General features: G+C 35.6%; 1 protein-coding gene across 1 annotated transcript; it reads right to left on the bottom strand.

The window, feature by feature from the left end:
* Window positions 1-545: 545 nt before the first annotated feature.
* Window positions 546-15,970, bottom strand: LOC131955772 (phospholipid-transporting ATPase ABCA3). Its single transcript, XM_059320027.1, has 23 exons — window positions 15,756-15,970; window positions 14,975-15,365; window positions 13,569-13,871; window positions 12,604-12,863; window positions 12,116-12,356; window positions 11,571-11,744; window positions 9,978-10,159; window positions 9,661-9,798; window positions 8,874-9,003; window positions 8,593-8,747; window positions 8,321-8,476; window positions 7,895-8,105; window positions 7,133-7,382; window positions 6,612-6,832; window positions 5,705-6,306; window positions 4,734-5,139; window positions 4,173-4,409; window positions 3,792-3,940; window positions 3,525-3,679; window positions 3,025-3,244; window positions 2,655-2,842; window positions 2,382-2,552; window positions 546-2,193 (listed from the first exon to the last, which is right to left on the bottom strand). The coding sequence occupies exons 2-23, from the start codon at window positions 15,267-15,269 to the stop codon at window positions 1,710-1,712; spliced, it is 5,328 nt and encodes a 1,775-aa protein (XP_059176010.1). The 5' UTR covers window positions 15,270-15,365; window positions 15,756-15,970; the 3' UTR covers window positions 546-1,709.
* Between the last annotated feature and the right edge of the window lie 416 nt (window positions 15,971-16,386).

Genomic DNA, 16,386 nt, shown 5'->3' with positions numbered 1-16,386 from the left:
CAGCAGGAACACAAAGACAATTAAATTTTAATTGGTCCAATCATAGAACTTAAGAAAATTGTATCAGTTTACTTATATCTAGACAACCAGCCTGTTCAAAACAAAATTCCAATGAAATTATATGGCATTTACAATATTAGTGCTTTTGCCATCCACAAGTGTAGGCCTATATATATATATATATATATATATAATTATATATATATGGCTAAAGAGGAAGCAACTGTCAAACACAAATAGTTCCCTGAAAAATGTGATTGAACTATCCCAACAATGATTTAGGCCTACACTCCATATGTAACTGAAGAATGCACCTTAGTGTCGACACACGGTACAGCCATGTCTATTTTCTTTAACTCGACTCTGCAGTATAAATTTTTTTCCTACCCTATTTGACGCCCACCTTCCTTCCCTTAACTGCACCTCTGTATAAGTATAACGTTTTTTTCTATTTAAATATAATAGAACCCAACTCATTTTGTAAGCAGCTACCAAGTTAAAAACAAAACCATTTTGGCATTAGAAAATAGTCATTTTATTTTTAGAACAAATAATGAAACAATTAAATGTGTTTCTCCTTTAAAGGAAAAATCAAACTGTAAAATGTATACCTCTAAAAAAAAAACAACAACAAAATAAATGGAAAGAACAAGTGAGTATTGCTTCAAATATCCCATATAACTAATATCGGATTATGTAAAAACAATAAAAATATTAAGTAACTATACCAATAAAACTAATCTAATAATATTACATGGTTTCTTTTTTCTATTATCAAAGAAAACTGTACTTAAATAAGTTTAAATTATACAAATAAAAAGCAAAATCTTTCTAATGATAAGCAATAAAATTTTTGTTTTGTGTCTATCATTAGAAATAAACAAACACTGATAAGTGAAAGAATCATTCCTTTGTTGGTTTGTGTATAGGTTAAATAAAAAAATTAATTAATTAATGAGTTAGTAAATAAATATTACAAAACATACTCAATGTATAAGAATATACATACATCAGTACATATGTATACACACATAAATAAATACATATACAGTATGTATACACATGTAGAATGTGTGTATATATTCAAGGTAGTATTTTTCACATAATATAGTGTGATAATGTATAAATATCTATATATTTACACATGAATTATAAAAAATACACTAAACATACACTTGCAGAGGAGAAAAGAAATTACAAATAGAAAATGTGCAGTTCTAAATATTTTTTTGAATTTTTTTTTATAATGATAACATGAATGATCACAGTTTGAGGTAACAATCAGTAATAAATAACAATAAAACAAATATTCCATAAATTCAGGCAGCAATACAAGTAAAACTACTTCATTGATAGATCTAAATATGATTTCTACACTTTGGATGTTGTGACTTTTGGTTCCAAATTTATTGGAGAGCTGGTGGCTAAACAAATTAAAATTCAAACACAAGTCAATGCTAAGTATCATTGACTAAAGCAAGTATCTTGAAAACTTTCATGATGATCTTGAGATCAAAGAGCTACAACAATGGAATGTTTATGCTCAATATATGCATATCATATACAATTTAAATCAAGTAATATATATTAGGCTCCGTAAGAAAACATTAATGCAAGCTCGTTTTCAGAATGTCTTCAAAGATTAACCAACCTGTTCTAGAAATTAGATAACAGTTTTGCTATAAGATTTAGAAAAAAAGAAAACAACATCAAAGTCTGGTCCTCTGTTCAGGCTCATCTACATCATGATGGCTAATGCATGGAAAACAACAACTGCAGCATCCCTGTCTTTTTCTTTTCACATTGTCTTGACCCTCTTGCAAGCGAGCAAAGTAAATAAAAACTTGTTCCAGTGAGGTCTGACTGACCAGGTAATCTTCTATGCCAAGTCTTTCTCTGGCCCTCTCCATCTCCCCAAACATCTGAGACCAGGTCAACTGGGTGTCAGTGATGTGGTAGTTGATCATGTTCTCATGAATGTCTGTCAGTTTACTTCTAGGAAAGGTGCTGTTTATAAACTCCATCAGTGGGGCCATGTTGGGTGGGCCCCCATCTGGAGGGTAGGCCACTTTGGCAGTAAATGTGTAGCCTTCTCCAAATTTGTTCTTCAGGTGTTGTATGCTGCCCAGACATTTGAACTTCCCATTTACCATGATGGCTAATCGCGTGCATAGAGCTTCACATTCTTCCATGCTGTGAAAATTTAATAAAGAAATTTTTAAATATTTAAAAAATTAATATTTAGAAAACAATAGAATGAGAATTTAAAAAAAATGTCTTAAACAAATCTGGGTAGCCCCTTTAAAAATAATAATCACAGGAAGTAGGGCGTTAGTAGGGAATTAAGTGTATATTGTCTCAGAAAATATAAACATTCCTACCTATGCGAGGTGAGTACTAAAGTTCTCCCGCTGTCCCGAACTTTAGATAGAACATCCCACAACATTCTCCTGGCAACAGGATCCATCCCAGTGGTTGGCTCATCAAGGAAAACAACATCTGGGTCTCCTATCAAAGCTATGGCTGTGCTCAGCTTTCTTTTGTTGCCACCACTGTAACATCATACAATTGTTGATTCATTACACTGGACATGCCAGTAAAGTCATGCAAGAAACCAGATATAAGTAAACACTACATGTTGAATGAACAAGTACCTGTAGGTGTCACACTGCTTGTCTGCATACTGGGTCAGTGTCATAGCATTCATCAGACTGCTGACAGCTTCAGGTATATCTTGTTCTTTAATCCCACGCAGACATGCAAATAAGGTCAAAATTTCCTTGCCTGTCAGCTGACCAATCAATGCATCAAATTGAGGACAATATCCTAAGCGCTTACGAGCCTGTTTTCAAATTTACAAAATGTTATTAACAATAACACATATAATTTAACTTACATATTTAATACTTATTTATAATTGTACTTAGTAAGAGTGATAAAGAAAATTTACTATTAAGCTGTCAGATACAATGAATATGAAACAAACTAAAAATATGTACTAGTTATGTAACTACAGAAGCTTACCAATTCTTTCTGTGTTTTAAGACTATAAGTGTCTAAGAAAGCTTCCCCACTACTAATTGAAGTGTCTCCTGTTAACATCATAAAGGTACTAGATTTTCCTGCTCCATTTATTCCAAGAAGACCAAAGCACTCCCCAGCTGGTATTCCTACACTCAGATGATCCACTGCCCGGAAGTCATCATAATACTTTGTCAGATTTTTTAGCACAAGTTTATCTGATCTGTAAAACAATGATCAACATCATACACTGTTGGTCAAAACGTTTTTTCACAAAATCATCAGTAATTAAAACATACTAAATCTATTTATCTATTAGATTTTTACAACTAACACACTTAATATTTCAGAAAATAGTGTCCAAAAAGTAAAGACGGCTTCATGGCTAATGATATTTTAATATAAATGTTAGATGTGAAACAACTACTGAGTATTCTAAGATACTGGCCAGCACATTATGAAGACTGCACCACACTAAACAGAATACAATAAACCCAACCCACCTGATTAGAGTAGATTGGGGAGTGCTGTCAATTCTTTCTCTTTCTTTAGCTACATCTTCATCTTCTTGTACAACACTGTCTCTGCTCATTTGTGAGGTGTAGTTCTTTGATGACACATTGATAGCTTGTTGACTTGAAGACATCATGTACTGAAGCTAAAAATAATCCTTTGAAAATTGAGTGAAACAAGCACATTTAAAAACAAAACAATTCTCTAATTAAAACCCTTTAGCTACTAGGCGATGTTGAAGAAAGTATTTGTTTTACCTTCTGTAGGATTCCATACTCTGAGAGAAAGATCAAAGTCCACATGACACAGCCTTGGATAACAAGAAAAACCAACATTCGACCAACGCCGCTTTTTTCCCAACCTAAATAGTTTTGGTTGTAATAAAGACAAGTATCACCGCAATGCTCTGAAAGTTAAAAAGAAATTGTTAATGAACAAGAAAGCTTTTGTAGTAATTTTCAAGTTAATGAATGCAAGGTAAAATCACCGTTTAATATATTTTTATAATATTTGTATACAATTTTAGACAATTCCAAAGTTTTCAAATATTTTGATGCTTAGTATATTTTATTTATTAAATATTTGTATTTAGTTTAAAATTTTTATTTTCTATTTAAATTTTTTTATTTTCATCTTACCTGGGCAGCATATGTTGAACACAACAGAGTCAGAGTCACAATAGGTACCATTATTTCGTTCATAGACAGGCCTACAAATGTCCAAATTCTGATAGTTTTGATAAACTTGCAACAGTCCTTGTGATAAGCAGAAATTTGGGAACACAACCAAGAAAATCCACTCTAGAACTAATGCAATTTTGATCATGCCTATCTGAGGAACAGCTAGAATACCAACAAGAACAAGGGTAGCTACACCTGAAACAAGCATGCGAAAAATTCATTTATTTTGCATGTGTAGGATATATCTATACTAATTAAACGTTTAGTGCAAGTTTAAATGCATAAAATACTTCAAGCTATTTTGCCTTTCAGGCATTATTTTTAAATTATTAACTCGTTTTTTATTTTATTTTAAGTAAATTATATTAATAAGCCTATTGTGTCTTTATGGAAATGATAACTATTGTTTTTAAAAGAAATAACTGTGGTTCTCATCTTGTAAAGGCCACAAGATCAATATTGAATTTGTTGTGAAAATAGTACTTAATAAAATAAGATGAAGACAGAAATAAAACTTACCAGTGAGAATATTGAACATGGTAATCCATACATAAGCTGTAGCTGGTACAGTAAAGGCAAATGAAAAGAAATACATGAAAGGCAACATGGCCCAGCCGTATAAAAGAAAAATTAATATCAACTGAAGCCAATGCAGATCCTCAGTAAAGTTTTTTACAGAAAAGGCAAAGTAAGATGCAATGATTAACAGGCAAGGGATGAAGTAGTTGATGAGGTCCCAGCAGAAGGTTGACACCCAAAAGTTGACTGGGTGAACACCACTGACAAACTGAATGTGCTTGGCCTTCACTGTGCTTTCTCTCACAAGGAACACAACAAAGCTGCTGGCTAAGAAAGCCATCCCAAAGCCTATGTTAAAACTAACTGTGAATGCTGTGAAATCTTTTCCACTGGCTTCATCTTGAGCCTGTAATTAAATTAGAAATATTTTATGAATGCTTGTAAAGTTTATTAAAATTAGTACTGTAACAATTAATGTCTATTTTTTTTAAATGTCTTTTAAAAAAATTGTATTAGTCCACTTTTATATATGTATAAAAATGATGAAAATAACACAATCTTTTAAAACACAAAACTGTACCATGATAAACTCTAATCATGATTTAAATCGTTGGTTCTTAATTAAATTGAAAAGGTTGGTAGATGTGGAAGCTTATCTCAAATTATACAATTGTACAAGTAAATTTTTATTTACATTATATATTGTAATATGTCTATTGGATAGATCGACAGACTCTGTCCCAAATAGATTTCTTCCATAGATAAAATAAAAAGACTCAGCAGTGTCTTAAAAAAGTGTTCAGCTGAAACACAATTTTTTTTTTGTAGTAAGGGTTAAAAACATTACTGTAATTCTATAAAAATACTAGCACTGCTGTTTAAGGTTAGACACTTCTACATGTGATAATAAGTTTTTTTTGTGTGATAACTAACAAGAATATTGTATTAAGTATGAGATGATGGTTATTCACCTTATTTGCTGTGAGCCGGGGCAGAGGGTGGTTGGCGGTCTCAATGTTGTAATCAGAACTGTTGGTGAAATATTTGACAAGGCCATTAAACATTGCCGCCAGAGAAATGGCAATGGTGTGGTACCCTTGGTTGTTGAAATAAGATGTCACTGAAGCCAGGGAGAACTCCTGGGCAAGATTGTACCTCAGGTTGTAGATTCCAATCCCTTCCTTCCCTTTCTGTACAAGGTAATCTGTAATGTACAAACTACTCTGGGGAGGAGTAATTTGTTTAGAAATGTCCACTGGTATGGAAGGTGAATTTGGCATAAACTGGTGGGCAAATGTTTGAGCCATGTCTTCCCCAAACAAATCTGTGCTGTAAGGAATGTAGTTTTCTCCAAACTCATCTGGGACAAGCCGCAGAAGAGGCATGTCCGTTAAAGATGGGAGAACTTTCAGTGCACTTAAGCCCATGACGGTGAAGAAGAGAGGAATCACAAGCTGGCTGATGGTGACGAGTTTGTTGCGAAATGTGTGGATGGCACGTTTCATGAACATTGCCACAAACTGCTGCAAAAACAACTTCATGCCTGTGTTTTTTTCTAGCCTGCGGCTTAAAGCTGAAATATAGTTGGCTTGGATTAAAATATTTTAAAAGAATTTACAGGATAACAAAGCATTTATTCAATACAGCCATACAATAGGAGGACACACTGATTGCTTAAACATTACTTTAAAAGCTTTCAGAAACATACAATAAAATAATGTGAATAAATAAGGTTGATGTTAAGGGGGCTTTGTTTAACCAAAGAGTAAAGATATAAAAAAGAAGACAAATCATTATAATCATAACTGTTTTGAGTCTGTATTGATTTTAAACTAAAAAATACAATTTTACTCAGAGGTATATAATAAATGAAATTACTTAGCGACAGATCAATTGTTGCATTGGCTGGCTCGCCTTTATTTCTCTCACTGATGAAGTGCTCAAGGTTCCCATTTTTGCTAAATGCCTTGTTCCTGATTGTTATATGGATCCCATTACCTGGGGCTGAGCATTCACTAGTAGCTGATGGATTGGGCTTTCTTTTATCATTGACCTGTATTAGTCTTTCTTTACCATTGCTGCCAGCGGAGTCCCCCACTCTATAAAATTAATTGTAACAAGACAGCAATGAGGCACAGACTGGACAGTGTCATTTAGAATTAACCCATTATAGACCACAAAAGCCTTAAATATTTTATTATGCATATTTTATACAACTATTATTTACATTATGTTTCTTATAAAACAAATATATAGATAAAATTTTTTTTACATAGATAAAAGTACAGGCAAAATAATTTCTATTTAAATTTAAAGTGTTACTTTGATGATTAGGAAAAAAATTTAAATAAATGCTATGGCTACAGAAATAGACTTTAAAAAATTCTAAAAATCCTTACTTTAAAAAGACCTCTTCCATTGTGGTGACTGAGGCACCAAAGCTGCTGATGCCCAGCTCCCTCTGTCTCTGTTCTAAATTTGCAAAAAGTGCCTCAAAGTTCTCCACACAGTCTTGGGGGAGTATAAAGCTGAGTTCTGCTCCTACGTTGCTCTCTAACTCAGCTGTTGGTATGTGCTGCTTGACCACAGATACAACATTGTTCACATCACAGGTGGGTTCCTTGACCACTACCATATGGTAGCCAGCTCCTGGTGACATAAACATCACAGCTTTGATAAACACGGATAAACATAATGCAAGATTGAATGATAAAAGACAAGGAAAACTGAAAAAAAAAATAGCACCAAAATGAATCAAAGACATTTTAAAAGAGATTCACAGAAGCCAGTAATAATAAATTTCTACATAACAAAAAGTGGGAAATTTTTTTTTACACTTCGTTATGAATAAATTTAAAACAAAAAATTGCAATAAAATATGTGAAATTAGAACAAACTGAACTGCCTCTGGTGAAATAACATACATTTTTAAATTTATGTTGAAAATAATAAATAAGTAGGCATACTGAATAAATACATTAATATGTTATGGGAGTGACAAAATTTGATTCTTCTTAAAATAATGCTTGAGTTATTTAATATTTAAATAAAATGTAATTGTATTTGCTTTCGAATTTTTCATTTTATCTCATAGACTTAATTTGGCAATGAGAAAAAACAAATACAATTAAGCATGTAATATTTAATAAAAAAAAACCCACCATATTTCTTTTTCAAGAAAAGAGAACTCCCACAGCACTTGACAATCCCATCTGCCATGATGGCAATCCTGTCACCAAGCAAATCAGCTTCATCCATGAAGTGAGTACTGAGTACCATAGTCCTGCCAGCTCGATTTTTTTGTAACACTGTCCATATGTTGCGCCTAGCATTAGGGTCAAGGCCAGAAGAAGGTTCATCCAAAAATACAACCTGGAATTATAACAGCAAAAAATATTTTGTTGGAATAAGCTTGATCAACTTATTGCAATCTTATCTTGACTTACTTAATACAAATTATATATAAGAGGTTTGAAAATAACTAAACCATACCATAATAACAGCATTGATTCTCTTGTGTTAAATTAAATTAAGAAGAAAGTAATGCTTAAACATGATTTAACTTAGAAAGCAACTTTTGCAGCTACCTTTGAGTTTCCAATGAGTGCAATACAAACAGAAAGTTTCCTCTTCATCCCACCAGACAAGGTTTTTGACATGGCCTTAAGTTTGGGGAAAAGTTCCATGTCTTTCAACATCTCTGAGCACTGTGGCATTATCTGGTTCCTGGGCACACCTTTAAGCTGATATAAAAACAATACATTTGTATCTAATAGGCGCTTGTTGGTTTGTACATTGTATTTCTAATATGACTGTGAATAGCTCTTCTACTAAAAAGTTTAGTTTTGTCCTGACATACCAAACCAAAGAAAATCATATGCTCCTCCACTGTGAGGTTATCAAACAAAATGTCATGTTGGGGACAAAGGCCAAGGCTGCTGCGGACCTCACTGATCTCCCGACGGATATCAAATCCATTGATGAGAGCTGTGCCACTGGTTGGTGGGTAGAAACCTGCAAGTTAACACATTATTTACACAGTACATTTTTTAAAAATGCTGTTTTATTTGAAGAATACACTAAATCCATAAGTTCATAAAAGGAAATAATATACCTTTTAGACAATTATAACCAACTTACCGGTGAGCATAGACATTGTAGTAGTTTTGCCAGCACCATTGTGACCCAGCAACACAGTTATCTGCCCTTCATACATATTTAACGTCATCCCAGCGACAGCAACTTTTTTCTTCTTACCACTGCCATACACCTGAAACAAACCTGTCTCAATCAGGCATCTCTCCAAAGGGAGATTTAATAAAATATTTAATTGAAATGGAGAACTTACATTATAACCATTCTTGTAACTAGGGTAAAAAAGCTATGAGTGAGTGTAGTTACAATATTTTAAAACGGTTACTGCTTGTAAGGAGTATGTATGAGAAGGATGAGAGGTAGTCCAGAGTTCGTGTTCTTGAGAAAGTTGGACAGGATATTATAAAAGACAGATTTTTCAAAATTTGGTCTTTAGAATTTTTAAAATATTCAAGGTGGACAAGTGCTATAACAGGACAGGTTTATGTACCTGTGAGATATGATTACAAATTGATTAAACTTAGAAGGTCATTGCAAGATAATAGAGGCAAGACAATTTACACAGGGCAATAGTCATCATCATCATTCCTGTGGACCCCTTGGGGAGCATAGGGTCGCTACTACAGCTCTCCATCGTTCTCTGTTCTGGGCGACTCCTCCAAATTTGGCCCATGTCATTCTGACTGCTTCTGCTTAAATGACTTTTTTCCGTGTATGTTTTGGCTTACCCACTTTCCTCAGGGATTCCAGTCCAGTGCCTGTCTGGTGATGTTGCTTGACATTGGTGGTTTAAATAAATATATTTAATATTTTAAACTTTATAATAATATACCTTGCGGAGACTCCTAATCTTAATCCCAGCATTCTCGTTTGGTTCTTTCTCAAACATAGATGGATCCTGTTCTCCATGGGTCCCATCATCAAGCCCAATATAGTCTGAGGGAGAATGACAACATCCCCAGTAGCTTCTCTGTTACAAAATTTATTCAAGGGTTAATACATGTATATCATATGATTTGCTAAACTGCACAACTATTTTGATGTACAGAAAATTATGTAATTCTACTTAAAATAAACTTCCGCTATAATGTTAACAATCAGAAAACTATCTCCAGTCCTATGCAAGGGATATGATAAAAAAAACCCTACCAAAACTGGGAAATACCAAGGTTGAGGGACACCATAGTCCCCAGGGAAAACAGCTTCAATGTACCAGGCAATCAGACAGTGAATGACTGAGTCTACAATCAACATGATGAGCACAAACATCATTGAGAAGTCATCATCCACAGACACACCAGAGTTAAGTGTTGACAACTGAATCCCTGAGCCTGCAAGTATTATAGTTAATACGTGGATTAAAATACAACAACATCAAGTGAGCAAATTCTCTAAAGGCAGTATTTAAAAACATTAATATAATAACAATATTAATAGCCTATATGATAATCAAGCTTAAAAATACAACCCAAGCCTAAAAAAAGTTGCTTTACACCTCTACGATCCCACAACATATAATACCACCCTCCCCCCTTTATCTAATGACATGAACCTTGACTCACCCACTCCCTCAAACATGCCCAGCAATGTACCACCATACGACACAGGTACCCCCCCTCTATCTAATGATATGAATCTTGACTCACCCACTCCCTCAAACATGCCCCGCAATGTACCACCATATGCCACAGCTACCCCCCTCTATCTAATGATATGAATCTTGACTCACCCACTACCTCAAACATGCCCCGCAATGTACCACCATATGCCACAGCTACCCCCCTCTATCTAATGATATGAATCTTGACTCACCCACTACCTCAAACATGCCCCGCAATGTACCACCATATGCCACAGCTACCCCCACTCTATCTAATGATATGAATCTTGACTCACCCACTCCCTCAAACATGCCCAGCAATGTACCACCATATGCCACAGCTACCCCCACTCTATCTAATGATATGAATCTTGACTCACCCACTCCCTCAAACATGCCCAGCAATGTACCACCATATGCCACAGCTACCCCCACTCTATCTAATGATATGAATCTTGACTCACCCACTACCTCAAACATGCCCCGCAATGTACCACCATATGCCACAGCTACCCCCACTCTATCTAATGATATGAATCTTGACTCACCCACTCCCTCAAACATGCCCAGCAATGTACCACCATATGCCACAGCTACCCCCACTCTATCTAATGATATGAATCTTGACTCACCCACTCCCTCAAACATGCCCAGCAATGTACCACCATATGCCACAGCTACCCCCACTCTATCTAATGATATGAATCTTGACTCACCCACTACCTCAAACATGCCCAGCAATGTACCACCATATGCCACAGCTACCCCCACTCTATCTAATGATATGAATCTTGACTCACCCACTCCCTCAAACATGCCCAGCAATGTACCACCATACGACACAGGTACCCCCCCTCTATCTAATGATATGAATCTTGACTCACCCACTACCTCAAACATGCCCAGCAATGTACCACCATATGACACAGCTACCCCCCCCCTCTATCTAATGACATGAATCTTGACTCACCCACTACCTCAAACATGCCCCGCAATGTACCACCATATGCCACAGCTACCCCCACTCTATCTAATGACATGAATCTTGACTCACCCACTCCCTCAAACATGCCCAGCAATGTACCACCATATGCCACAGCCACCCCCCCCCCCCCCCTCTAATGACATGAATCTTGACTCACCCACTCCCTCAAACATGCCCAGCAATGTACCACCATATGCCATGGCCACCTGAAAGTCCAGACAGGAAACCAGCTTGGCAACAAAACTTAGAGTTGTGTATCTTTGTTGCAAGAAAAAATATGGGATGTACATGCAAAAATACATGATCCCTGCTATGGCTGCTCCAGTGTTGGCTGAAATAGAAATGAAGTAAACCTTTGCAATAAACTATTATTTAAAAAAAAAATGCTAATTTAATGGAATATACTTATTATACATTTTTGACAACACACAATTTTTATAATTTTTTTTTACTGACTAGATTTGTCCAAAAGTGATGATAGGCATGTATGTGAAGGGTTTTGACTTTTGTGTTGGGAGGTGAGGTAATAGAAATGTGACATTGCAAACATCATGTATTTCTTAAAACCACAAATATTGAAAATAATTGCACTTTAATGATAGTTATGAGAAACTTGTAATATTGGTTTTCCTATTTATTTTTCTGTGTTAATTTCAAGAAAGCCCTAAGGTGTTTTTTTTTCTTAAAATTAACTGTACTCACCTTTTACAAAGAAGATGCTGATGGCAAAGCAATATGTGATTGTGGCTATGGCAAAGCATAAAAGGTAGATAAAAACAATGAATGGGTTGGTCTCTGCGATGACAGCTCCTTTATCTGGAGCCAACACAACACAGTAGAACAAGGTCATGATTGAGATGGAGATGAGCAGAAACAGGATGTGTTTAGTAAACCAAGCCACCCAGTGCAGCCAGTTGTTGATTCCCATCATCTTCATACTCTCCTGCATTTGGAAACACATTTTCATATTTGTGTTACCTACTCTCCAAGATATGGAAATAAATTTGTGTCTTACATTTTTAACAACACCCAACATAATTTCTTGAAAGTTAACAAACATTGACATGTTACAAGATTTTTAGTTTAACTAGTTTTTTGTCTATTATCATAATAAGATTTTTGCAAAAATTAAAGGTGCTGGTCTATCTAGCAGGGAGTAAAAATAAATGTATTTTGTAGAGTGGACCCACCTTTAGCTTTCTTTCCTTCTCCAACACAATGTCCCTGACAATACTCAGGACATTCACAAGAAAACTCAACATGATCACCATGGGAAATTGTTCTTGGATCACCAACACATAGCCATCCTGCTTGTATGGAGGATATGGTTGACGCTTGAGTTTCAGATTTGTAGATTTGTACTTTATAAAAGCTTCATCAGTCAGGAACTCCTTCATTAGTGAGTCATCTACAGCATGCTGAATGGCTAGAAATCCTTCTATTTCATATCCTGGGATTAAAAAAATGCTAGATGATGTAGACTGTAGATATTTATACATCATGATCATAACACAAAATTTTTAAATAAAAAATAAAACAACTCAGCACAATACAAAATCAGTAACACTGATCATAAATGTAAATAGTACCAAGTTGGTGTTCAATAATTTTTTGCACATTATTTTTAGATTATAAGATATATAAATAATAATGCAAAACCTGAACATGGTAGGGAAAGTTAAACAGATGTCGAGAGAAAAATATAGATAAAAAAGGTGTCTTAAGTAGTTTTTATTAAAAATTAAATTAACATAAGTAAAAAAGTAGGCAAGTGAAGCAATCTTCCAAATCTGACAGTCTATGTGGCAAGGAAGTAGAGTTCACTTGTTTCTGTGACCTCTACATATGAAGAGATAGTGTGGTCAGCACTAGGCCCTGCCCTGCCGCCTTTACTTTCCCTAATGTGAGTTACATACCCATCAGAGCTGGGTGGACGGTTTACTCACTTGTACCCGGATTCGAACTCGAGACTTACAGGTTAGCTATCTAGCTCTCTACAGCAAGGCCACTCAGCCCCACAACATAAGTAAGCAACACCATTAATTGCTGACAAATTATTATAGAATTATTTGCAGAGACAAAGGTTCCTGCATTATGTGCACAATCTATGGCCAGAAAAATTGAACTAAACCTTGCCAAATAATACTATACTCACCAGGATCTCCATTACATGGGCTCTCAGCTTCTCTTGGCCCAACTATTTGGTATGGTGGGAACATGAAATTGGTTGACCATGCTGTATGGCTCTGGAAGGCTAGTTTTTTATCAACTTTAGCCAGTCTGGCAGCATAGCTAAGGCGGATCTTGTACACCACATTTTTGTTGGGCACAACTGTGCCATTGACTTGGTTAAACTCACTGGTGAAAACTACTCCACCCAGATAGATATCTGAGTTATTGACTGTACTGTTGTCTATAGTGATGAACTTTACCATTTCATCCTCATTTGGAAAAGGAGCTGAAAATAAAGTGTTCTTTGTTTACATGGAAAACATTCCTTATACAACCTGTTTTGACATTTATTTATAAAATGTTTGTACTGGCATGGCATCGTTAAGCTCTTACGGTAAAGAGAAATTCTTCAGCTGGATGGAAAGGTGGAACAGAAATAAAGGTTATTGTATGTCATGTAAAACACGAGACCTTGGGTTTCATCTGTATAAGCAGCTATCTAATGTCTCTTCATGTTCCTAAACTTTTACACAGTGACCATCAGAATTAAAGTTTACAGCCAGGCTAAAGACTTGTATAGTGACAACTATATTCATATCAGCAATACTCTTTGAAGTTGTGAACCTGCCCATCCCAACATTTTTGTAAATTCGCTTTGGTGTACTGTCACCCCCACACATTATATTAATTAAACTATTTTAGCAATTCTTTTATTTGATGTAAAAAAAAAGTTCCCTTTCAAACCTGATGGTCTATGAGGGAAGTGAAGTGAAGTAGAGTTCACTTGTTTCTGTGACCTTGACATATGAAAGGGTAGTGTTGTCAGCACTATACCCAGTAGCCTTTACTTTACTTTCCCTAACATAAGGTAGGTACCCATCAAAGCTGGGTGGACTCAGAGAAATTCTACTGACTTAGGATTTGAACTCTTAGACGAGTTAGCAGTCTAGCCCTCTACATCCAGGACACTCTATCCCTTTTTTATTTGCTGTGACCCAATTAAAAGGTGGCACCTGATGAAGACTGCATCCCCACCTTGTGATGCTACCAACTATGTGAGCGACATGGATCTGAATAGACACAGAACTGTAGTTATGTCACACCACTGAAGTTACTGGTAATAGGGAGGTTAATGGGAAATCAAGATGAAAATAAATTTAGGACAGGATTTTCTTAGCAAAGGATAACAGCCACCACAAATGAATGATTATGAACAAGTAGTTATGCATAACAGAGATGCTTCTAAAGACAGAGAGCAACACTGTAACAGCGAGGGGATCTACCTTCCCTGTTGTAGCCATAATTCAACAACAGATGACATGATTGAAAATGAGGCTCAGTGAATGATACATAATATGGAAATATAAAATATATGTACAGTTTACTTACCTATGGGTATGCCTAATGTTTTATTAGCCCTGTCCATTATCCGCTTTGTAGCCTCATTATAAGGAGTGTAGGCCAGTATTTTTTCAGTAAGATTTATTCGTAAAGTTTGATACTCGCAGACACTCCAGTATGTTGGGAAAGGGTGTGGGGTATTTTCCACAGACAGCCGAAGCACCATCAGAACTACAGAGAACAGAGTTGGTAATCCGAGCTCCAACAACGTTACTATTGGTTTTCCTCTCTGTGTTAAAAAATTCTTCCATAACAGAAGTCGAAACTTTAAGAAAGACCTCATGGTTTTTTAAATATATTTTTAATACATTTCTGCAAATGGGAAAATTTTTTCTCTTTAAATTTCTTCTTACACCAGCAATCAGCTCCTATTTCCAATCTGAAATGTAATGTACCATTTAGTTCAAGAATTCATAGTACTTGTAACAGTTTTAAAATGTTTTAAGAATTTTCTATCAGTGTTATATTAAAAACAGATGGTGGTAACAGAGGCAGACTCAAGTTAGGATCTCAGTTCAGACTTGTAGGACGTCCCTTTGTCCACCAGCTCTGATGAGTAGTAAGTAAAGTTCCCTTTCAAACCTGATGGTCTACAGGGCAAGTGAAGTAGAGTTCGCTTATTTCTCTCACCTCGGCATATGAAGGGATAATGTGGTCAGCACAATACCCAGCTGCCTACTTACCCTTACGTAAGTAAGGTACCCATCAGAGTTGGGTGGACTCAGGGAAGGTCTACTGACTTGAACCCGGATTCAAACTCGAGACTTACAGGTTAGCAATCCAGCTCTCTACTGCTAGGCCACTCCATCCCATAGCTCTGATGAGTAATGTGACTTAATAAATCAGACTAGAGACTTACGCCAAGAAACGCTCTACTTCATCTACCAGCTTGCTATTTGAAAATTTGCTGGGTCGAAAGAGAAACTTTATTTTATTAGGCCTCTGCCCTATAATTTATAAAATATATAGATCTCTATAGCTAAATATTAATAAGGCCTATTATTTATAATTAATATTTAAAAAATTAAAAGATATAGTCCTAGGCCTAGTTACTAGACCAGTATCTAAGTCTAAGATATTCAGAGTTTCTTCCAGGCATCTCTTCGGGGGGGCTTTGCCCCCCCGAAAAAATTTTACCGCCCCCCCGAACGAAATGAAATTTATATAATTTATATAGAAAATATATACTTTTAACAGTGTCCGCCCCCCCGAAGAAAGTTTACCGCCCCCCCGAAGATTTCAAGTGCCCCCCCCGGAGAAAAAAGTCTGGAAGAAACACTGAAGATATCTAGGCCTCCTATGACCTATGTCCAAAAAAAATACTTCTAGATTAAATTCTAGATCTAGCCCTAGCAGAAGACTAAAGACCTATTTTTATTTTTTTACAGTTAGCCTAATTA

The sequence above is a fragment of the Physella acuta genome, unplaced genomic scaffold (genome assembly GCF_028476545.2).
Source record: "Physella acuta isolate Inbredline_101_S28 unplaced genomic scaffold, ASM2847654v3 ptg001101l, whole genome shotgun sequence".
Taxonomy (NCBI): Eukaryota; Metazoa; Mollusca; class Gastropoda; family Physidae; genus Physella; species Physella acuta.
Note: the sequence above shows the minus strand (reverse complement) of the source record. Positions and strands in the feature narration are given on the sequence as shown.

Excerpts from the sequence above, each read along its gene's own strand:
- LOC131955772 (XM_059320027.1), bottom strand. The coding sequence starts at position 15,269 with ATGAGGTCTTTCTTAAAGTTTCGACTTCTGTTATGGAAGAATTTTTTA. Across the intron at positions 8,477-8,592 it reads ATATGATTTTCTTTGGTTTG|CTTAAAGGTGTGCCCAGGAA; the intron begins GTATGTCAGGAC and ends TTTTTATATCAG. Across the intron at positions 7,383-7,894 it reads TTTCTTGAAAAAGAAATATG|GAGCTGGCTACCATATGGTA; the intron begins GTGGGTTTTTTT and ends TTATGTCACCAG.